The sequence below is a fragment of the Rana temporaria genome, chromosome 5 (genome assembly GCF_905171775.1).
Source record: "Rana temporaria chromosome 5, aRanTem1.1, whole genome shotgun sequence".
Taxonomy (NCBI): domain Eukaryota; kingdom Metazoa; phylum Chordata; class Amphibia; order Anura; family Ranidae; genus Rana; species Rana temporaria.
The window spans coordinates 128,356,847-128,380,555 of record NC_053493.1 but is presented as its reverse complement, the minus strand read 5'-3'; the positions used below and the strand labels follow the sequence as shown (position 1 = coordinate 128,380,555).

The 23,709-nt window shown below is 43.0% G+C and overlaps 1 protein-coding gene across 1 annotated transcript in view; it reads right to left on the bottom strand.

Annotated features, from left to right (window-relative positions):
- The window catches only part of ACAD11 (acyl-CoA dehydrogenase family member 11), a 164,296-nt gene that overhangs the window by 19,804 nt on the left and 120,783 nt on the right, over positions 1 to 23,709 (bottom strand). Inside the window, exons 16-18 of the mRNA XM_040353109.1 lie at positions 20,981 to 21,052; positions 8,348 to 8,502; positions 1,997 to 2,113 (exon numbers count right to left, since the gene is read on the bottom strand). Coding sequence (XP_040209043.1) covers positions 1,997 to 2,113; positions 8,348 to 8,502; positions 20,981 to 21,052 — 344 coding nt within the window. The remainder of the gene's footprint in view (positions 1 to 1,996; positions 2,114 to 8,347; positions 8,503 to 20,980; positions 21,053 to 23,709) is intronic.

Sequence of the window (23,709 nt, the reverse complement as noted above, 5' to 3'; positions counted from 1 at the left end):
TTTTTTTCCCGACGCAACTTTTTTAAGCCGTCGCGATCCTCAAAACTCGGCGTAACGTAACTTCGCGCATGCGCAGTACGGCCTGCGCGGGAGCGCGCCTCATTTAAATGGGACTCGCCCCATTTGAATAGGAACGCCTTGCGCCGGCGGAATTTTAGTTACACAGCCTGAAATTTCTAGATAAGTGCTTTGTGGATCAGGCACTTAGGTAGAAACTTTAAGGCAGTGTAACTTAAATGGGATTTTTTAAGTTACGCCAGGTTTTTGTGGATCTGGCCCTCTCTTCCTGCCCATGTAATGGCCCTGGTGCCTAAGCATCCAAACAAAAAGTGCCAGTGAAGTCATGTGGGAGGTAGAAGGAGTACGGACATGCTCCCCTATACCCAGAAGTAGCTATATTTCTTCCTGAGGCAAGTATATGCAGGAAGGGGCTGCCATTAAAGAGAAATTATTGCTTTGCCTATGGCCCTTTGCCATGGGCAAAGCACAGTTGCAATTTAAAGGGATAGTCCATAAAAAGAGATAATTTTCTCAGTTATTTGAGCTACTTGGCATTATAACACAGAGAGGCCTCCTATGTCAGCACCTGTTAATTTTTACTGGAATTGTATTATATCTTTTAGCATTTCATTTGTGTTATTATGGCAATAATGGAGTGCCACAGCTTTGAATCACCTAGACTCACTTCCATCAGGCACTGTAGCCTAGTACACACTACTAGGTTTTTCATTCAACCCAGTGGGCTGAACGAAAAAGAACTGACAGCCTAGGAAGAGCTGTTGTACTAATTATGCATTGTTAGTACAGTGATCTCCTCTGCTGTGCTATTGTGTTCCGACAGGGGGAATGCTCCCCCGCCAGAACGCACCGGTCATCACTCTTAGCTATTGGCTGAGAACGCTGATTGGATGCCGATCAGCACATCTTCTACAGAAGGCTTCTGTCTGACCGGCTGCCGTACACACTGGCCAAATACCACCCGATATTCAGCCAGTACGTTCTAGGCTTCAAGAAAGCTCTTGGAGACCGTAACCTCTAAACTACATGCAGTGGTTCTAAAATATTGTCAGGGGCTACTGATAAGCACAGCTGTTAAAAAGAAAATCTACCCTCACTAGTAAAAAAAAATATTTTAATGTAAATGAATCATTCCTATATGTAAATAAAATAATATATACTCATTAGTCCATAGAGTGGAGAGTTTTCCCTCTTTCCAGTCCAAAGTCCTTCTTTGTGGCTCTGCTTTTGCACCACCGACTCTGACAGATATCCTACACATGCACAGACATACCGTTGGATCTATAGGACATGACAAACAACTTTAGGCATGTCTGCGCATCCTTGAAATCCCACTAACCTCCGCCCATGTGCAGGGGTGCTGCAGGTATCTGCCAGGTCCCATAGGCCAACAGACACCTGCTGGTTTCTGCGCATGCATGTGGGTTTTAGCAGGATTTTGCACATGTGCAGAAATACTGTGGGTCTCTGCAAGGTCCTATAGATCCTGTGGCGTGTTTGCGCGAGCGTGAGATCACGCAACTTACATCATCCTTGCCTAGGTGAGGATTCGGGTAGCAAGGACTAACATTTTTAAAAAGTATTTATTGTTTTAAATAAACATTTTTTTCCTGTTTTATAAAGCTGGCCATTGGTGGATAGAAATTCGCCCAGGTCAGGGGGAAGTCAGAAGACAGGAAGTCAAACTCCTGGACTAAAGTCAGATTTAAATGTTAAACTCCTAAAGATAAACTTTAAATTGTAAGCTCTCACAAACAGCACCCTCCTAACCCTATTTGTTGTGAACTGTATTGTAACAGCACGGTCTCCCTATATTATGAAAATCACCGTGCAAACTGTTGGCACTTTATAAATTCTGCAGAAAATGAATAAAAAACAAAATACAGAAATCTTAATGCTAATAGTTATTATAACTTAAAAAATTTGAATTCTGGTGTATTATGCATCTGAAGCTGAATCAAATACTTAGGTTCTATACCTCTTTTCGAGCCTGGGCACTGCCAACTGTGTCAATGGCTTTGGCTGCTCTCAGTGTCAGCAATCTAGCTTGTTCAATAGCAATGCGGCTTTCGGCTATCCAGTGTGCGACCACTTCCTGAGTAAAGAAAATAAACCACAAATGTTTATATGGATACATGGTTATCCTGTAATGATAGGGTGGAAGAACAATAAATTATTCCTAGCAGGAAACTGAAATCCTCTAAATTGTCTGTTTAGCTTCCTTTAACACACTGTGACATTTGTTTTCTTATGGAATCCTAAATAATCTTTTATAAGAAATAAGGCAGTTTGCATTGATATTAAACATTTACAGAAACCGCAAGTTCATGGGAACTTCACTGAGGCCAATGTTTCTTTTACAAGACTTAAAAAAGGAACAAGCAACGGACATTCCTGTGCACACAAAGCACAAACTCTTATCAGTACCTACATTATAATGTGCTCCGTAACACAAGGAAGAAGAGATAAGCGGAAAGAGGCTTTTGTACTACCGACCCGTATCTTGAAAGCATGTATGCTTCCTCCATCCTAGACTATGACTGAGCTGAGCTGAAATATATTCTTATCAATAAGGCAACAAAAAAAAGAGTGAAAAAGCAGAAATATGAGCTTATCAATAAGGCAGAAAAAAAAACAGACTTGCACTTACTGTAGCCAGAAAGTAAAAACTGGTTTCTTTTTGGTTGCTATAGGTTATAACATTTATCATAATATCACTGCTTTTTGTATTACAAACAATAGTAATTGACAAACTTTGGCTGTTTAATTACATTCAGGTTACATATAGTGCAAGTGCTTTATATAATTTGTTTAAGAAGAGTAACAGCAAAACTCCGGGGCATTAATGTCGGAGAAGTCTACTGAGCAGCCAGTATATCTATGTTATATCTAACAGGGCTTGTGTATTGTTAAAGATTCTGGGGCAGATCCACAAAGCACTTACGCCGGCGTATCTCGAGATGTGCGGCGTAAGTGTAACTATGCGCCAGTGTAACTATGCGCCAGTGTAACTATGCGCCGTATCCACAAAATAAGATATGCCTGAAAAATAGGTTTTTCCGACCAACGTAATTTTTCTACACCGGCGCATCGTGGGCGCAAAAATACGCTGGACGCACCATTGTTTTGCTATGCAAATATGCAAATGAGGGAGATACGGCGATCCACGAAAGTACGTTTGTCCGGCGCAGGCTACGCGCGGTGCGCGTAAGCTGTACGTCCGGTCTAAAGTTACCCCTCATAAAAGCAGCTTTAACTTTGCACCAGACGTGTGCAGGTCAGCTTCAGCAGCACAGCCACGCTTGCAGGACAACAATCTGTATGCCAACATGCCAGGGGCATCCATTTTCATAGCTATACTACTGGCTTTAGATGCGCGCAGAAGGAGGAGGGCACGGAGGAGGGCACGGGAGAGGATATACCGACCGCGCATAAACCGACCACAGGATATACCGACCACATCAACACTCACTGTGTACAGCATTGCTCAGAGCCGCCATCTTCCCTCTCACCGCACACAGCAAGTTACCTCACACCGATCTCCATAGCAACATTGCCGCAAGGGCGGCAAACTAAGGGTTGGGGCCAGTGCTACAAACTCAGGGGCGTGGCCAGTGCTGTGTGTAGGAAGTAGGCTGGTTTAGGGTGGGAGGAGAGACACGCTAGGCTCGCTGTGTTTGTCATCACTGATTGATTCAACAACTGGTAAGAAGATTATCCTTTATTTCCTGTACCAGGAGCATGTGAGCAAGAAACATGGCGGAGATGTCATCAGCGGACAAAAAGGAATACTGAGTTGGGCTGCCAAGTAGGAAAACTTCAGTAGATAGAAGAGCGAGTCTGTTGTCTTAATGCGATTGGAATTAGTTTTTGCTGTATTTTACTTACCCTGTGGTAAGAGTCAGTGTTAACTGTTGGTGGAGGTCTCCTGTGTGTCAGTCATCACGACGTTGTGGATTACTTTTAAACACTTTGGGACTTTTCCTATCACTTTATTTGGGACTATGTACAATTTTTTCAAAGATAATAATTTTTTTTGATTGGGTTTACTCCCTCCTTTTTCACCAATATTTGTGGACCCCAGTGTTTTTTGTGATTTTTCATGACCATTTGGGTCCACTCTTCTTTTATATTTGCACATATTTATTCACTTATTATTTTTCATATGCAATTTATCAATTACATAGCGCGACTCCTTTTGTAGTTTATGTTTGTTTAATGCTATATGGCATTCTGAGACGCAGCTGATACACATTTATTATTTTTTTGGTATGCGCAATATTTTTTGGTTTTCTGACCGCGCATAAACGTCTTTGGCATGGGTGATTCGGAGGTGTATCGCATCTTCAGATTCAGCCCTGTTGTCATCCTGGAATTAACCACAACCCTGAAAGATGAAATCACAAGCCAGACAAAACGCTCACATGCAGTGGAGCCACTGGTCAAGGTAGTGGCAACACTCCATTTCCTTGCCAGTGGCTCGTTTCAGCGTACAAGTGGAGTTGTGGCTGGGATGGCACAATCCTCCATTAGCAGATGTGTACACCAGGTTATCCCCGCAATCCTCAGACGCATGGCCAACCAAATCATCAGACCCACCCAGGAGGACCTGCGGGTGAAGGCAATGGCAGATTTCTACAGAATTGCAGGATTCCCACGCACCGTGGGGGCCATTGATTGCACACATGTGGCACTACAGTCCCCCCGTGACACAGAGCACCTATACCGCAATCGGAAGCACTGGCATTCCATCAACGTACAGTTGATAGTCGATGCCCAATGCCTCATATGGCACGTCCGTGCCAAACACCCAGGGTCCAGCCATGACAGCTACATATACCGTCAAAGCCCCATCCCAACAGAATTTGAACAGAACGTGTATGGGGACAGCTGGCGTCTGCCATCCCCCTTGTTTTCCGGTCGCCTTCCTGGGTCCTGATGAGGCTTTGGGCCTAGAAGAAGGGGAGACCCTTGGGGGGGAAGCCCTGTTGGGGGAGGAGTGGGAGGGGCTACCCCTGATGGAGGCCTGACTGGTGCCAGCACCAGGGGAAGACTCCTCCAAATGGAGCCTCACCTCATTGGCAGACATCACCTCCTCCTCCTCAACCTCCTCCTGAGGAGAAGTGTGGTCACTCCCCTCCCCTGAGGACTCCGGGCTTGCCAGGTGGTCAGAGGCAGCCTGATGTCCGAGGGATGGTGAGGACTGGCCAGATGGCCCAGCACCCTCCTGCACATCTGAGGATGACACAAAACATTCACAGGTTGGAGGATCCACACACTTGTCACATGTTCCCTTCCCCCCCCCACACACATGCTACACACCAGATAGGAAATAAAACGTACTTACCTGTCCTCAAGGCCTCCTCAATGGAGTCAAATCCAGGCACTCCCTCCACTTGATGCCTGTGGAGGCACTGGGCAACCACCCGCTCCTCAGCATTGAGCGTCTCCCTAGTGGCTGGTCCCCCTCCAGTGCCCCTGGCATGAGTGGCCATCCTCGCCATCTTACCACGCACCACAGATCATTGATCTTTTTCAAGATCTCATTGGGGGTCCTGGTCTCCCTCCCCAATGCATTCACATCATCTGCGATCTCTTGCAGGATCTCCCTCCTCCTAGCCTGCGTGGTGTGGACACTATTAGGCCCATGGAGATAACGATCATTCAGGGACATGGCCCTGACAATGATGGCCTTCTCCTGTCGGGTATAATTGTGCTTGCGCTTCCTCTCTGCTGCTGGAGCCGACATGGCTCTAACAGAATAACCTGCATAAATACCTGCACAAAAAAGGACAAAAGAACCTTGCTTCAGGGGGGGGGGGGGGACAAACGAATGTACTTTTGCACTGGACGGGCGCATGTCTGGGCCTATTTATGCCCCGGGCGTATCTCACTAATTACGCCGGGCCTAGTTCCTATGTCACTGATTACGCCGGGCTGAGTTCTGAGCATGCGCAGAGAGGCGCTGAACATAGTCAGCGTCATTGCGCATGCGCCGTCTGTTCGGCCCTTCATTTGCATGGGGTCAAGGCTCATTTCAATGGAACACGCCCACTTCCTTCCCACTTTCAATTACGCCGTCTTACGCCTCGTAATTTACGTTACGCCGGCGCATCGGCGGGCGCAAATACTCTGTGGATACGGTACTTGCCTCTCTAAGTTGAGCCGGCGTAACGTAAATGAGATGCGCTACGCCGGTCTTTATATGCGCCAATGTACGTGGATCTACCCCTGTGACTTTGCCTGATACCCCATGAATTTACAATTCTGCCCTGTATCCTCCTTTGCCATATCAATGGAGTAGCTGGTACCATGGGTTGTAGCAAATTCGATAGGAAGTCAAGAATTGTCTTTTAATATGCTGATATAGAGGGGCATTATGCTTGGGGGTGTTTTGATTTATAAAAGTAACGTGATTTGTCTTTCAAAAAAGCATGGAGACATGCCTTTTCAGTTTGTTGTGTTTAGATAGAGTTTGGTTCTGCACTCATAACATCTCATCTGCAAATCTCTATAAAATTCAGCTCTGGGAGATTATGAAGAAAGAGCAACTGCTGAGGTACAAGTATCAGCTATAATACCCTAATAAGGTAACTGATACAAGCACAGCATATATGTACAGTATCTCACAAAAGTGAGTACACCCCTCACATTTTTGAAAATATTTTATTATACCTTTTCATGTGACAACACTGAAGAAATGACACTTTGCTACAATGTAAAGTAGTGGGTGTACAGCTTGTATAACAGTGTACATTTGCTGTCCCCTCACAATAACTCAACACACAGCCATTAATGTCTAAACTGCTGGCAACAAAAGTGAGTTCCCACCTAAGTGAAAATGTCCAAATTGGGCCCAAAGTGTCAATATTTTGTGTGGCCACCATTATTTTCCAGCTCTGCCTTAACCCCCTTGGGCATGGAGTTTACCAGAGCTTCAAAGCTTGCCACTGGAGTCCTCTTCCCCTCCTCCATGATGACATCACGGAGCTGGTGGATGTTTGCAGACCTTGCGCTCCTCCACCCTCTGTTTGAAGATGCCCCACAGGTGCTCAATAGAGGTCTGGAAATACGCTTGGCCAGTCCATCACCTTTACCCTCAGCTTCTTTAGCAAGGCAGTGGTCGTCTTGGAGGTGTGTTGCCATGTCCTGACCAGATTCTCTGATTCACTCCCACACACCAAAGACACGCTGTTAGGGTAATTGGTTCATACCTAAATTTGTCCTAGTATATGTGCATGTGAAATAGAGACCTTAGTTTGTAAGCCCTTGGGAATACAGACTGATGTCAATGTACAGTATGTAAAGCAATGTAAAAATTGAAGACACTATACAAATATCCATAATAATATTATTGTTTAGGATAGGAGGTGGATTTTATCATGGCTGAAATTCTCCCTTTGTGTGTTGGAAACGGGACAAAATATTCAAAAAAACTTGTCTGGCAAATGCAATAAACAGGGGGGCAGATTCAGGTAGCTTTTACGGCGGCGTATCTCCAGAGACGCCGCCGTAATTTGAAATCTGCGCTGGCGTATCGTTACGCCGATTCTCAAAGGCAGATACGCTTAAAAAATAGGCTTCCTCCGCCGACGTAACTTGAATGTGGCGGCGTATAATTGTGTGCAATATTATGTTGACCGCTAGGGGCGCTTCCGTTGTTTTCGGCGTAGAATATGCAAATTACCTAGTTACGTCGATTCACGAACGTACGTGCGCCCGGCGGTAGTTTTTTACGTCGTTTGCGTAAGGCTTTTTCGGCGTAACGTTGCTCCTGCTATTAGGAGGCGCAGCCAATGTTAAGTATGGACGTCGTTCCCGCTTCGAAATTTGAATTATTTACGTTGTTTGCGTAAGTCGTTGGTGAATAGGACTGGACGTAATTTACGTTCACGTCGAAACCAATACGACGTTGTGGCGTACTTGAGAGGAGAGCAATGCACACTTGGATATGTACACGGACGGCGCATGCGCCGTTCGTAAAACACGTCAATCACGTCAGGTCATCACACATTAGCATAAAACACGCCCCTCCCTTCCACATTTGAATTACGCGGGCTTACGCCGGCCCCATTTACGCTACGCTGCCGCAACTGCAAGTGCTTTGTGAATACTGCACTTGCTCCTGTAAGTTGTGTCGGCGTAGCGTAAATACAATACGCTGCGCCGCCGTAACTAGGCGCGCAGGTACCTGAATCTGCCCCAGGATGTATTCATTCTGAAGGTGTATGCCAAGGAATTACATCCATCTTTTTTAAGCAGAAAGAGTATTGACATCACTTCAAACAATACAAACATCTGTCAAGCCACAATTACAACACATACTTACATGCCGATACAGCTTTTTCCCAAAGGTCTGCCTCTGGGCAGCTCTGGCACACATCAGTTGGAGGGCACTCTCTGCAGCTCCAATGCACCTCATGCAGTGATGAATGCGACCAGGTCCTAGACGTCCCTGAGCAATCTCAAATCCCCTGCCCTCGCCTGAAATTGAGAAAGACGTACACATAAAACAACATACAACGGCTTTTCATTTTTCCTGCTATTTCACTGCTGCTGTTGCCAGCCCCTTCCTCCGCATAAGAGATACCACACTAGCACGCTAAACATTCAAGGCATGCAAAGTGAAGGTGCAGACCACCCTCTATGATGATACTAGTCTGAATGCCTTGCAGCAATTTCATAGCACACCAAAAAGAGTCTCCCTCGCTGAAAATATCAGCCTTGCGTTGATGGGCACCATGCTTTTTCTACCACCGGTCCCCCAGGTGTAGTCACATTCACCCCTACCTTTAGCAAAATCAAGAGCTATCATTACCATTTACCACCAAATAAAAGTGCAATTGGTCTAAAAACGGTTTTACTAATACATGTCAAAATTGTGCATAGGCATTAACGTTTGTTTTACCCTTAGGCGCAAAGGGGTTAATTACTGACAATTATTTCCCAATCTAAAAACTGATGGCAATTCTATAAGAATCTGTAGCTGCCATAGTGGCAGGTCCTTAACGTGGCTATAGTAACAACTACTTGAATTTGTTGCATGCGTTGACACTCTTGCACATACAGTATTGCTTATGTTACCAAAAGTTAGGTGCAGGCATTTTAAAAAAGGTATCTCCCACCAGAAAAGTGTTGTTAATACTTGAGGCTGGGTTCACACTAGTGCAAATTGGATGTGGGTTTCCCTGCATCCAATTCACAAAACAGGAGATTGTTTACATATCCAGGAATGCACAAAGACTGCACAAAGGCAAAATGGCCGTCGATAATATGGGAAAATGGCCACGGCTATGGGAAAATGGCCACAGTGCCCAGCTCCAAACAAGTTGCGGCTGCTACACGCAGAGGGGAACACCAGCCACACACCCCACACCTGAAGAGCACAGAGACTGCCCGGAGAGGACCTCACTAGGGTCATGTAGGGGCCAAAATGTCCATCTAGTGGCAACCAGCAACCAACTGGGTGGGATGGAAAGGAGGAGATTCCCCAGAATGGACCATCCCAGGGAGTACCCAACTGCTCCAAACCGTGCCCAGACCAACTGGGGGAGCATGTACTTACCCATCCAGCAAAGGATTGCAGGTTACACTCCCAAGATAGATCCACCTCCTGTCTAAAACAGAATGACTGTTGGCCATGGTGACACTGACCCAGACGTGAGGTGCCTGGTCATATGTGTCTCTGCGAGGCGTCTAGCCTGCCCCCTGGCCGCCGTGGTCAAGGATGGGGCTCGTTACGGCCAACCCGTAACTCAGGTCTGCGCACACTCGGTGGCCAGGCTGGGGAGACTACCAAGGTTTATGATATCCAGCCTGTTACCCAGCCCAGCAATTGAATGCAGATGAAGATCAAAAATAATAAAAAATAATAATAAAAAAAAAAAATGAACCACGGGTCCCAGCAGGGAGCCAGGTCCTTGTCCTAAACTAGGCAGAAAAAAACTGAGCTGCCTATAGCAGAGTGGGGGGTTACTACCAGTAAGGACCGCCCCTAGGCGGTGCTGTCCTTGTTTCTTTTTTTTTGCCTAGTCCTACTCCTGAAGGTGGTGATATAACCCTAAGGTCAAGAATGGAAGTGATGTGTCCGTCAATGAACGAAAGAGAAACCAGATTTACCAACTGAAGCTTTACGGAACCAAAAATAGTGTTTCCATTAACATGAATTTGCCTTATTTGCTGACATGCCACTATTTGAACTGGGAGTTGAGGTTTGTTAATAAACCATTGTGTTTTATTTACCTATACTCAAAAAGTGAGTGGATAAGGCATCCAAAGGTCTTTTACCAGTGGATTATTTCTAGGGCTGATTATATATACCTTTCTTAAAAAGCCAGCATGGACATAAAAATTGAACAAATGAGCTTTTGTTTTGTCATAAAATAGTAGCTGCTGCAAAACACATATCCCTCTATGTATCTCACTGTATAAAATAAAGCCAAACAAGGTACCCCTGTGTTCATCAAGGGATAAAAAAATGAATCCACAATAATTAGATAAAATCTATCCAATGCCAATAAATCCATAGAGTTGGCCACGAGCAGGCAGCATCTTAACAACTCATAGCTGTAGTGGGGGCAGCCCTGGGCAATAAACAATGTTTTATCTAGAATAATCGACAAAGGATTTCTATTGATGGATGATTGAACCACCAGATCTGCCATTTTACATAATTCTCTTCTGCAATGACAGGTAAAAAGCCAAGTGCTTATTTACTATTGTATTGTATTGCTGCTATGCAAATATTGTGCATACATTGTTTTATCCTTTAATAAGATCATTACTCTGTTTTCTTGTTTTATCCTTAAAAATAACACTGCTTGACCATGCAAGACCTCAATAGATTTATTTAAAGGCTGGCATAACTAGCAAAATTACAAAACAGTAGCATTCAAACTGGCCAGCAGTGTCCACGCCTGTATACTGAGATACTGTGCCTCAGATTTCTCGACTCAGTATTTCTTTGTCAACTATATCCAGTGCATCCAAGTACCATAAATAAAAAAACGTCAGATTAATTATGGTCACCAATATCCAAAAATAACTACTTGACATCCTTAGGCTGTATACATACAGCATCAGCAGCAAGTGATTATATCAGTTTACAACCACTTTAAGTATGAAAACAATTAGCAATAAATGTGTTTTTTTTCTTCACTACTGTTCTCCCTTTATATTATTGACTCCACATTTGGTGATCAATCTGTTAAAGTGATAAAATATGCAGATGATACAACACTGGTCTCAGTCAAGATGATAACGACTCAAAGAGGTGAAGTGGATTTGTTGGCTCAGTGGTGCAGTTGAAACAACTTAAGAGCTTAAAATGTTTCTAAAGTAAACATTTTCTCCTCAGCAGTATATACCAGTCTTGTGACTTCTACGATTGCAAGTCTAGTTCAAGCTTGTAGGAGTTTTCATTCTGCACTGACTGTCCTATTAGGAGGCAGGACCCCTGACCCTCTCTGTGAACAGTGCCGATTGGCCCTGTGCTTATCAAATGCGCCCTCCTGAGAAAAAAAAACTCTCTAGCAATACACACCAAACTGAGCATGTGCAGATTGTCCCTTGGCTCTGTATTATGAGTAAATATATTGGGGAGAGTGTAAGGAGGGGAAGATCAGCGAAGACTCAAACAGCCCTTTTCACAATGCAAAGGATTAACCCCCTAGATTGCACAGTGAGTATAACTAGCAAGCTTTACTGCATATACAGACTGATTTTACTGTTGTGGGTTTAGGAACACATTAAGACTGTGCGCTACGCCACCGTAAATCAGAGTGGCTCCTAGGGTATCCACAAATTCGTCGCTGTCCCGACGTCCATACCTAACATTGCGTACACCTCATAGAGGCAGGGGTAACGTTGCGCCGAAAAAAGCCTTACGTAAACAACGTAAAAAAATGCGCCGGGCGGACGTACGTTTGAGAATCGGCGTATCTAGCTAATTTGCATACTCTACGCGAAAATCAACGGAAGCGCCACCTAGCGGCCAGCGTAAAAATGCACCTAAGATCCGACGGCGTACTAAGACGTACGTCAGTCGGATCTAGCCCACATTCAGTCATATCTTGTTTTGTGGATACAAAACAAAGATACGACGGCGCATCGTAGAACTTACGCCGTAAGATCTTTGTGGATCTGGCCCATTGACTATTGTGTTGTAACAAATTACTTGTATGTGCCAATTTTTTTTAAAGTTTTAGTTTAATTACTGGATGTGTAAATATGGATAAATATGTGAGGGGGTATGTGGGGGTGTGAATGTAAGGGCCCTTTCAGACGTGCGGACCATATGTGCGCTTTTTCATCCATCCGTTTGTGGATGAAAAAGGGACATACATTGGTCCCTATGTGATTGCGGGTGTCAGCGGATAAACATCCGCTGACACCCGTAATCACCCGTCTACGCAAACATCCGATTTTGCAGACGGAAGAATGTCCTATTTTTTCTTCTGTCTGCGGAACGGATCGGATGAACACGGACACACGGTCCGTGTTCATCCGATCCCCCCATAGGGGAGAGCGGAGAAAAGACAGGGACCGCCCTGTCAGCCGCCGGCTCAGCGGGGATATACGGAGCGATCCCCGCTGAGCTTACGGACACACGGAGGCGGATCATTACTGATCCACCCTGTGTGAAAGGGCCCTAAATGTTCTTTGACATGGGGAGTGTTTTATTTATGTATAAGTACTTTGAGAGTTCTCTTTTTAAACCAGAAACCTAGTCCTTGTATGATGCATTGTGTACATATTTGGCCAAATAAAGTGGATTCTGATTGTCTTAAATATGAAATGGTTTGCGCCTTTGCTGTCCCTTTTTGATCAGGCTATATTGACAACCCCAGAAATAATATATACAGTATAAGGTAAACAGCTATTTACTATTATATCAATATATAGGTCAATAAACTGAGTTCCTTCTCTTTCAGTCCTTTTCCAGTAAACCAAGTGCAGGAGTGGCAACTCATTGTTAAGGCTGAAAGGACTTAGGTGTAACCAAGCAACTAGTTCCGTTAGATCAGTTAATTTAGAGGAAAATAAAACTTTAGAAGTAAAAGAAGGAAATGTTATTCTGGCAGGGTGCGAGGTAGTAAATTAGACTTGTGCACTTTAATTATGCATACCAAAAAAAAAGGCAGAAAGGTGTAAACAAGATACTTATGCATGACCAGATGACATTTTGAAAGTAAGCACAGTTGTAGATAACGTGGGTAGACATGGTGTTAAGACTGAAAGAATTTGGGTGTAACCATGCAACTAGATACATCGATTTAGAGGAAAATAAAACTTTATACGGTAAGGAAATAGATGATATTTTGACAGGGTGTGAGATAGGATATAATCCTTGTGCACTATAATTATACATTCAAACGAGAAGGAAGAAAGGCGTAAACAAAACACTTTTTTCGGGTCAGATAACATTTTGAAAGTACACAGAGTTCTGGATAGTCATAACATGTGGGTAGGCATACAGAAAAACTGTTACAGGAAAATGGTTGGGTTTACTAAAAATAATTAAATTCACTCTTCCTGTTTATCTATCGAAAATGGCACAAATGTACTTTAAAGCCAAACTCCGACTTCACCTGTTTCTGCCTCCTATACTTGGCGAGAACTGTTCTGCCTATTAATATTCAATTCTCCCCCTCTCCGCTGCATGTCTCTAAAAGTCATTGCAGTAGACATGCTTTCTGTTTGGCACTCACTCTCCCACACCTCACATGTCAACTATTCTAGCTGTGGTCACCCAGCTTTATAGAGACAGTTTCATCTGGACAAGAAAGGGTTAGTTGCATAGCCTGCCCCTCCACGTGCACACTGAATACCGTTCTGTTCTGTTGCTCTCTTTATGTGGGAATGTAGTGCTGCTTCCTAGTGAGTGCTAGATATTGGGAATATTTGTGATATACCTATGATCACTTGTTTGGCTCCATTTATCTCCAATGGGCTGTCTAGAACTTAACTGGGACACCATGTTTTACGTGTTCATGTGGACAACTTCTATGGCATTTTTGAGGCGATATAGATTTTTTTATTATTACAGTATCTGAACTGGCTTTATTATTTATTATATTTATTTCCTTTCTTGTTCCTCGTTTTCCTGTGAGGTGGTACTTCCATGTATCATTTTGACATTAATACTATTTTTATTTTTGGATTGTAAATATTATTTTTTTTTTACTTGTTTTTCATTTTTACTATATGGCATTGTATTGATATGGGAATATTTATGAGGTCTCTAAGGTCCTGAGGAAGCAGGTGTTCCCGTGAAATGTGTTGACCCCATCACAGAGACTGTCTTCACAACCCATCTGGGTTTTTCAGGGATTGGTTTTTGATCATGACCTCAAATATATACTAATGGATTATTTTACTATCTGTCAGAATGTTTTTAATGTATATATTTAATAAAATGTTAAGTTTTCTCTTTCAAATGAGTTGGAGTTACTATTGGAGGCATATGCAAAGTCCCACTATTTTGTCTCTTGTGGTTTCTGATATAGGTATAGGGATGATTCCTCCTCTGGTAAAATTCTATGCAATATGAAGGTCACCACATAAGTGTTTACTCCTGGTTTACTGTTTGGTACAGTTCACATTTAGGTAAGGCTGTGTGTATTGGATTAGACAGGCATGCTGTTCATCAAATGTCAATCACAGTTGCTGTGGGTATTACTGCACTGCCGCTCTGGCTGCAACCGATTTCTTGCATCACAAAATAAAAAAAGCAAAGGTGGTCATGCGACCCCCTAATACTCTCAACTTTTAGGGCGGTATAAAAATACTAGTGCATACTGGGGTTCAGATTTTTGCTTGAACGGCTGTGTCAGAACAAGTTCAGATTTTTGGCAGAGCTACATTGTTCTCTGGTAAATTTTTCATATATTCATATAGACAACCCAATTATGGGAAGACATTGTATGACCTGTCCTCCATTTATTTTTCATGGGGATGTATAGATGTTGATGGCAATGGTAACTTATCTTTCATAGAACACGGCAGCCAGACTGGTAACGGGGGAAAAAACCCTGGGAATCCATCGCCCCATCCCTGAGGACCCTTCATTGGCCAACCGTAAAGGATCAGATCACTTTCAAGACCCTCTGCCTCACCACAAATGCACACAAGGAAACGCTTCTCAATATTTATGTGAGAAAATAAAACACTACTCACCCAATCGCATTCTCCGATCAACTAACCAAAACCTCATCCACATCCCCAAGTCCCGCTACAAATCGAAGGGACAAGGAAGATTTGCAGTCCTAGGACCACGGCTATGGAACGCTCTACCCACAAACATCCGCATGGAAGAAAACCACCTGGCCTTCAGGAAATAACTTAAGACCCACCTCTTCTGAACGATCAGTACGATGCTGAATGGAAAAAGCGCCTTGAGGTGATTGAGTTCACATTTGTAGCGCTATTACTCACTCACTCATAGACATGCTGGGAGAAGGCAATCCCCCTGCCACTGTACTAGGCAGCAAAAACCAAGTGGATAATTAAATGTTTTCCACTGGTCTTGCTCGGTACATCATAAGCTGCCTGTTTTTTATTTGCATTGCACAGGCAACGCAAGACCGCTGTGGAGGAGGAGAGGCGTGACTTTTGACGCGCGTGTCCCTCTCGCACTGTGTTTGCGGTGCTTGGGACACCACATGTACAGTTGTAGTACAGAATGGAACATGCACATAAGGGGACTCCTCCATGACTCCATAGGTCCCAGCAGCAGATAGGGAGCACATAGACCAGGGAAAGTGTCAACATGGGTGGAAATACTTTCAAAAGAAAATGCAGAGGAGCATTTTATTTAATTTTTTTTAGAAAAACAGCAAATACATGCAAGTTATATTATCTGTTTTATGAAAAAAGAGCCTTTAATGTCACTTTACCAAAGACTTAAACAAAAGAGAACCATAACAACTAGGTTATACTAGAATAAAAAGACAACTGAAAAATAGAGCTTAGTTGTCTTTTATCCAGATTGTATTACTCAGCCTGGCGATTCCTACAGCTGTATAACTTTTTCCACATTGACCTCTTTCCATGTGCGTATATTAGGGAGCTTCTGCAAAGATTGAGCAGCCAAAAATATTGTTGAGAGAATACTGGTTTGGACATTCAGAATATCTGCCAAATTATGATTGTTGTAAATAAAAGTCTTTCATTAAAAACCTTAAAAGACACCTAAAGAAAGCATGCAGTAATCTTGGACATGCTCTCTTGCTTTCATTTGTTCTCATTTCTGGTCAGGAGGATTAAGAAATATTTAAAAAGGGGGGGGGGGTCTGGTTGATTCGGTCCAATATTTTCCCAAGGTTCTTTCTACCATTCCCCTACGTCTCTTCATCTTAATTTGGCGGTCAAGCAGGGTATTTGTCACTTGCGAATGGAGCTTAATTGGTTATGAGTGTATGCGAAGATCAAAATGCATACAAGCTATTGGTCATTATTGGATGTAAAATAAAGCTAGTGGGTCTAGTCTGCTTCAATGGGAACCATCTAAAGCTACTTTGAGGGGGGTGTTTATCAAGGTGTCCAGCTTTAAGCGCTAGCTGGGTTCCAGTGTGGCAGAGAGAGAGAGACTGTGGTTTCTACTGCTGAGGCTGCATATGTCCAGGAGCCTACCAAGGGTAGGTTAGCAGAATGGCAAGAGGCAACTCGTGAATACTGTTCTATTTTGACAGCTCAGACCCCCCAAAAAAATTGCTGGCCCAGAAATGGCGTATCTTTGAATTTGGGGACAAGAATGGTCGATTGCTGGCCTATCTGGCTCAACCTATGTTCCTGTCCCTATAACTACTATTTGTGCCCCACAAAATGGGGAAGTGGCTGACTTTATTGGACATTTTGCAGGCCTTTGTCCTTTTTATAAGGATCTCTATTTGTCTTGTGCCTCTCCAAACCAGGCTGCTCTATCCGCTTTAGCAGAAATGAACCTCCCTGTATTGTCAGAGCATTACCGGGAACTGCTTGAATAGCATATGACACTTGAAGAAGTCGAGTTGGCTAATGCCTCCTTTGCTCCTCGTAAATCATTGTGTCTGGATGGCCTGCCTTCAGAGTTGTATGGAACTTTGCGAGAAGGCACAAAGGTGGCAAACCTTACCACTTACCGTGATGGGGAGAATTAATTTATTTTAAATGATTTTCCTCTCTAAATTTCTGCATATACTATATATATATATATATATATATATGAATGTGCAGTAACGGGTATTTCGGACTATAGACTGAATAGTTTTACATTTTTTATTGGGTTCTCATAGTCCCAGACTATCACTGGCTATTCTGAAACTTCCTTTGGCCATGGGGGGATTGGCAATGCCAAATTTAAGGCATTATTATCTTGCTTCTCAACTGATTTTTCTTCTTTTGCGTTTTTTCCCCTCAGATTCCCAATGCGACACTTCATTTGAGGCCTTGATTAATATGCTTTATAGGGGAGGTGTCCGGGTAGAGAGGATGGCACCATCATGTCACTTCCGGGATTTTTTTTTTGGATCTGCTCACAAGTCCTAGCAGACACATCTTTATCAAGGTCACCTAATGCCGCATACACACGATCGGTTTGTCTGATGAAAACGGTCTGATGGACCGTTTTCATCAGACAAACCGATCGTGTGTGGGCCCCATCGTTTTTTTTCCCATCAGTGAAAAAACGTAGAACCTGTTTTAAAATCATCTGATGGTTAAAAAACCGATAGAAAAAAACAATCGTCTGTGGGGAAATCCATTGGTTAAAAATGAACGCATGCTCAGAATCAAGTCGACGCATGCTCGGAAGCATTGAACTTCATTTTTCTCAGCATGTCGTTGTGTTTTATGCCACCGCGTTCTGACACGATCGGTTTTTTAACTGATGATGTGTAGGCAAGACTGATGAAAGTCAGCTTCATCGGATATCTGATGAAAAAATCCAACGGTCCGTTTTCATCGGATGAACCGATCGTGTGTACAGGGCTTTACAGTCCGCTATGGTTTAACCCATCATTATAAGAATTGTTTAAACTGGAGGATGGTTTCCTCTGGGCTCGATATGGAATTAAGTATGTACACCAACTGCTTCAGGATGGGAAGATATCTACTTTTGGGCAGTTGTGTACGAACTTTGGCATACCTAGGTCCTGGCATTTCAAATATACACAGCTGCATCATGCAGCAATACCAGTTTGGGAGCGGGGTTGTTTAATTCATAAATACCCAATTGGAACTGGAGTTATCGGAGGCTTTGTGGAAGGAGGTGTTAGATACGTACCTCACCACTGTTATTGCCTTTATGGATCGGATGATATAATTAAGATACTTACATCAAGTGTACTATACCCCTGTGCGTTTATTTCGCATGCACAAGAAGAACTCTGCATTATTTCATAAATGTCTGTTAATTGAGGGTACCTTCCTTCACATGGTGTGGAAATGTTCTAAGGTAAGGCCTTTGTGGTCTATGGAGTTCATCGCTGATAAGTTTGGTCTCCCTAATGTATGCACATCCTTGCTATGTCTCTTAGGCGTTATTGAAGATTAAGCAATGGATGCGGCTATAAAACTATTCTTTAGACTTTTCAGTTCGTAATCCTATAGTGAGGAGGTGGATAACCTGATTTTGGTATGTGGTTGAAAATAGTTAAAGTGGATATTCCTCTTTATTGGATGACATACAAAGCCAGGGGGTCCCCTAAAAAATTCAGGAAGATTTGGTTCCGTTGGGTGGATTCCACTGACACTTTAGAGAGGGGGGGGGGTTTGGATATTTGAAGGTCAATGTGAAGGGATGAATTGGGAAACTTAATTTTGTGGGTTTGTTTTGCACACCTTGGGTGGGGGATGGTGTTTTCTTTGTTTTGTTTTTGTCCTTTGTTCCATGGTCAAGGTCGGTTATTGCCTTCTTTTTGGTTTGGGAGAAAATGGGAAAATGGTACTTACCAGGCTTGGTGCTATACTGCTACTTGAACTGGGGCAGCCCTTCAAGAGGTCCAATCACGTGACCACTGTGATTGGCTCCTGACCATAAACAAGGACTGGGAGCTGACAGTGAAGGCTTCATCACTGTACTAGGAGCACACAGTGACTGCAATCATAGTACAGAAGAGCAGTTCCTCACAGATGCATAAGTGTGGCAACTCTGTGTGAAAGCTCACCCACCCTGCCACCACATATATCCCTAGGGCCTGTGGGAACTGGTTAAACATCCCCCACATACACAAAGTACACTACACATATTGCGGCAATGCACAATTTGTGTGATGCGCTGCATTGCACCAAAACACTATGGACCAGTCCACACCTGTGTGTGTTATGGTGCACATAATGCAAGCGATGGTGTTGTGCTATGCACATGTGCAGCAGTGTGATGTTACGGAGAACTTACCTTTCCGACCACCGCAGTGCTCGCAACGGAAGTGGGAAGCGGGTACCTGTCTAAAACGGGTACCTGCTCCCCCCCCTCTCAAAAGTGCCAATTGTTCAAGAAGAGTGCACACACAGCATTGCAGATTGGCATTACTGCATGGCAGAGGTGTGAAACCAACCTGCAGATTTATAGCTTTAGTTGCTTATATACAGTTTTCTGTATATTCGATTTTCACAGCTTTGCAAAAAGACACTATTTAAAATTTACAAACATTTGTTATTTATTAACGGAATACATTTATTTGTTTGATTTTGAAATTTCGTTGTGCTATTGTGCGTTAGTAATGGTTTTAGAGTATTTTTTATTTTTATCAAATAGTTTTTATCAACAATATGTTTGATAAAAATTTCCGCAACTATCAACTGACCTATAAAATCAGTAGCATCATCTTTTTATTCTACCAGTCTCATGGTTTCATAATCTGTAAAGTTTGGGGGTCTTCTACAAACTCTAAAAGCTGTATGTGAAAAAAAAAAAAAAGGAAGTTAAAAGTGAAGCGCAGGATCTGACAGTGAAAACGTTCATAACACAGAGAAGAAATAAAAAGTTGTAGACAATTTTTACTAGGAAAGGTATATAATTAAGCCAATTGTTATAATTAGGGGTGTGGCTATGCAATGACTGAGAGATGAGTTATGCCAGGCCGCACGAATGGCGATACATTATCACCAGTCGATTTACCAGCGTGGAGGAAATGAGATAATTGCAATGTGCCACTAGACATCTCTTATATTTATTAATGCGAGATACAAGAAGTGTAAATGTGAGTTTAATGAAAGTTTTTTTAATAAAATGAACTGCTTTTGGAAGCAATTTACGATCAGAGGTCCCTTTTTTTCCCCGGAATGACACATGGTGAGCCAAGACCCGTGTGCATAGGCAGAAGGAGATAGTGTCTTACCAAACAGAGATTACCCCACTGATTAATGCGACATTGCCTCTCATGAGAATGCAAGGCATATTGGTCTGGTGAGTTTTTACTTTTCATTTGGACTTGTTTCACTTTAATATCGCCTATCATTTAGAAAATTCCCATAATGAAAAACAAGTTCTAGCTATTTTCTACAGTGGAATCCAGACAGAACTCATTAAAATGCCAACACTCTGAAGCCGCACCCTTGTTTCCTCTCCAGGGGAAATTTTCAGAAGTGTTTATGCAACTTTGTAAAATCAGCTGCTCTTGCTCCAAAATAAAGAAATTAAATGGGCCTTGACAAATCTTACATTATGGATTGCTAGCAAACATTATGTTTTTTTTTTTTTTTTTTTAAATGGACAGAAGCATTTTACTAAGGTATTATTCTGACACCTATACCCTGAGAGTGAGCATCCTGGTGTAGCGGCTTCAGCCTCCAGGTCTGCATGCAGGCAGCCTATTTGTGTCTGCAGGGACACAGCCACTTGTCCCAATTTGTAACTGTGTGGGTGCGCCAGTGTGAATGAGGCCTTAGTATAGACCACTTGTTACACAGAATAAGAAAGTCACACCAGTAAAATCACTCACTGACTGAAGTGACTGTTTTGAGCAGAGTCGTTTCCACTTACCTAGGATAAGGTTTGAGGCCGGGACCCGCACATTATTAAAGTGTACTTCTAAATGTCCTCCGTGATGAGTATCTGAAAAAGAATCAACGTTTATTTTTATTAAAGACACTTAAAGTGTTACTAAACCCAGGACCCTGCATTCACTATATCTGGTCTCCCACAGTACACAGTACATGGAAATGCAATTATTTTAGTAAATATAAACTGCTAAATACCTTTTCTCTTCAGCAGTATATAGCAGTCTTGTAACTTCTATCAGTGTCCTTCCAACCGCTGGTTAATGTTTGTAGGAATTTATTTCTGACTATCCTATGTGACTACAGGACCCCTGACCCTCTGTCTGGACAGTGCTGATTTTGTTATGCTTGATTTCTAGCCCTGCATTTTTTTCTTTTCAGTTGTTTGGGTATAATATATACTGTATATATGCCTATCTGCATGCTGCTATTTATTTACACCATTAGGCGCTGACTTATACACACTGGGGCAGATCCACAAAAGAATTACGCCGGCGTATCTATTGATACGCCGCGTAATTTTAAAGTTCCCGCGTCGTATCTTTGTTTTGTATCTACAAAACAAGATACGACGGCATCTGGGATCGATCCGACAGGCGTACGTCTTAGTACGCCGTCGGATCTTAGGTGCATTTTTTCCGCCGGCCGCTAGGTGGCGTTTCTGTCGAATTCCGCGTCGAGTATGCAAATTAGCTAGTTACGGCGATCCACGAACATATGTCCGGCCGGCGCATTTTTTTACGTCGTTTGCGTTTGGCTTTTTCCGGCATATAGTTACCCCTGCTATTATGAGGCGTACTCAATGTTAAGTATGGCCGTCCTTCCCGTGTCGAATTTTGGAAATTTTTACGTCGTTTGCGTAAGTCGTTCGCGAATAGGGATTTGTGTAAAATGACGTCACTGTCGTAAGCATTGGCTTGTTCCGGTTTAATTGCAAGCATGCGCACTGGGATACCCCCACGGACGGCGCATGCGCCGTTAAAAAAAATAAGTTGTTTATGGCGGGTCACAAAGTATTTACATAAAACACGCCCCCATCACATCCATTTGAATTCCGCGCCCTTACGCCGCCAAAGATACACTACGCCGCCGTAACTTACGGCGCAAATTCTTTGAGGATTCGAAAAAAAAAAGTTACGGCGGCGTAGTGTATCTTAGATACGCTATGCCCGGCGGAGAGAAGCGCCGATCTACGTGGATCTGCCCCACTGTTTAGATATCCAAAAGGCCTAAGACTGCTGCTGGGCACAGCCATCTTGGATGCGAGCAGCTCTGGCAGACTCAGCGCCCTCACTCTGAGTTGTATTCTTTGCTCCCTCTTCAACTACATAAAATGCTATGTATGATTTGTCCAAGCACTGATAGAATCACTCAAATAATAAGGCACCTAACCCCATAAAGAAATGTTGGATTCAAAACGAAAAAAGAGAGGGGATATTTTGCTGTGCACGGGGTAGGGCGGTAATGATGAGAAAGAACATATTTTTTAAGAAAATACAAAATATTTTTATTAAATATAGATAAATAAAAACAGAATTCAATCAATTTTATAATTAGTGGTGGTCATTGAAACATATGATTCTGATTTACAACACATGGAGATCGCATATTTCCAACATGTTTCGCGATTTTCGCTTCTTCAGGGGAAAGCAAAATCCGTGCAAAAATGTGCAAAAGAGAATGCATAAATTAGCCATGTACAACATGTAGAAAACAAAAGATAAATATATAGGTACAATACATATGTGACTGGAGGCCGAGGAAAATTCAAAAAGGGGGGGCAAACAGAGAACACTTACCACCACACACCACAGAGTCGGGCGTTCACCAGCTCCCAGGAACAAGGATGGACCGTCACAATTAGACGCTATATAAACATACAATGCAGCTAGGGCTGAGAGAACCTGGTGTCGAACCATGAGTGTCTCCAATCAGCCACTCTCACTACATTGTGCTTTATGGTAAGACATACATCTAAGACAGCTAGCTATACAGTGTGAGCTTGGGGTAGGATGGGGTGACTAAATGTCTGCCAATTTTTTTTTTTTTAAAGCAATTGTTAGAGAAAGTTAAAAAATTGCACCTAGCCAATGAAATAAATCAAGTATTCTATTTATGCCAATGAATAGTGTTTCATATCTATGCTGCCAACCACAGAGTTGCAGATCACTCAGGCCAGCAAGCAGAAACACTAGGAAAACTAGCCTTTCAGTGTAAACCAGAAATCTATCTTCAACCCCTTTCACGCTGGCAGAGTCTGCCAGCGGATACGCCTGCTCAATGGGGGATCTCTCCGCTGATCCCCACTGAGCAGGCGAATGAAAGGTCCGTGTCCACTCTGCTTATGCAGAGTGGACATAGACACAGCCCACTCTCCTCTATGGGTAGTCTGATGTAAACAAACCACCTGCCTGTTTACACTTGACTACCATCCGATCAGATTCACCAAATAGATGGGAAATGGATCACCATCTGTCTCTTTTTTGTGTATAGGATCGAATAGCGGTGGGTGTCAACGGACATCGTTGACATCCGCCACTACAAAGAGGGCAATGGGTGGTCCGATTGGGTCCGCCCATGTAAAAGGGGCCTACATTTCGCCCCAAAAAAGTATCAATTTTTATGTATAAAATTAAATAATATAAATTTTATTTAAAAAAATTAAACAAAAACCCTAAACTAGAGTTTGATGCATTAAACACTGGAAAAGGG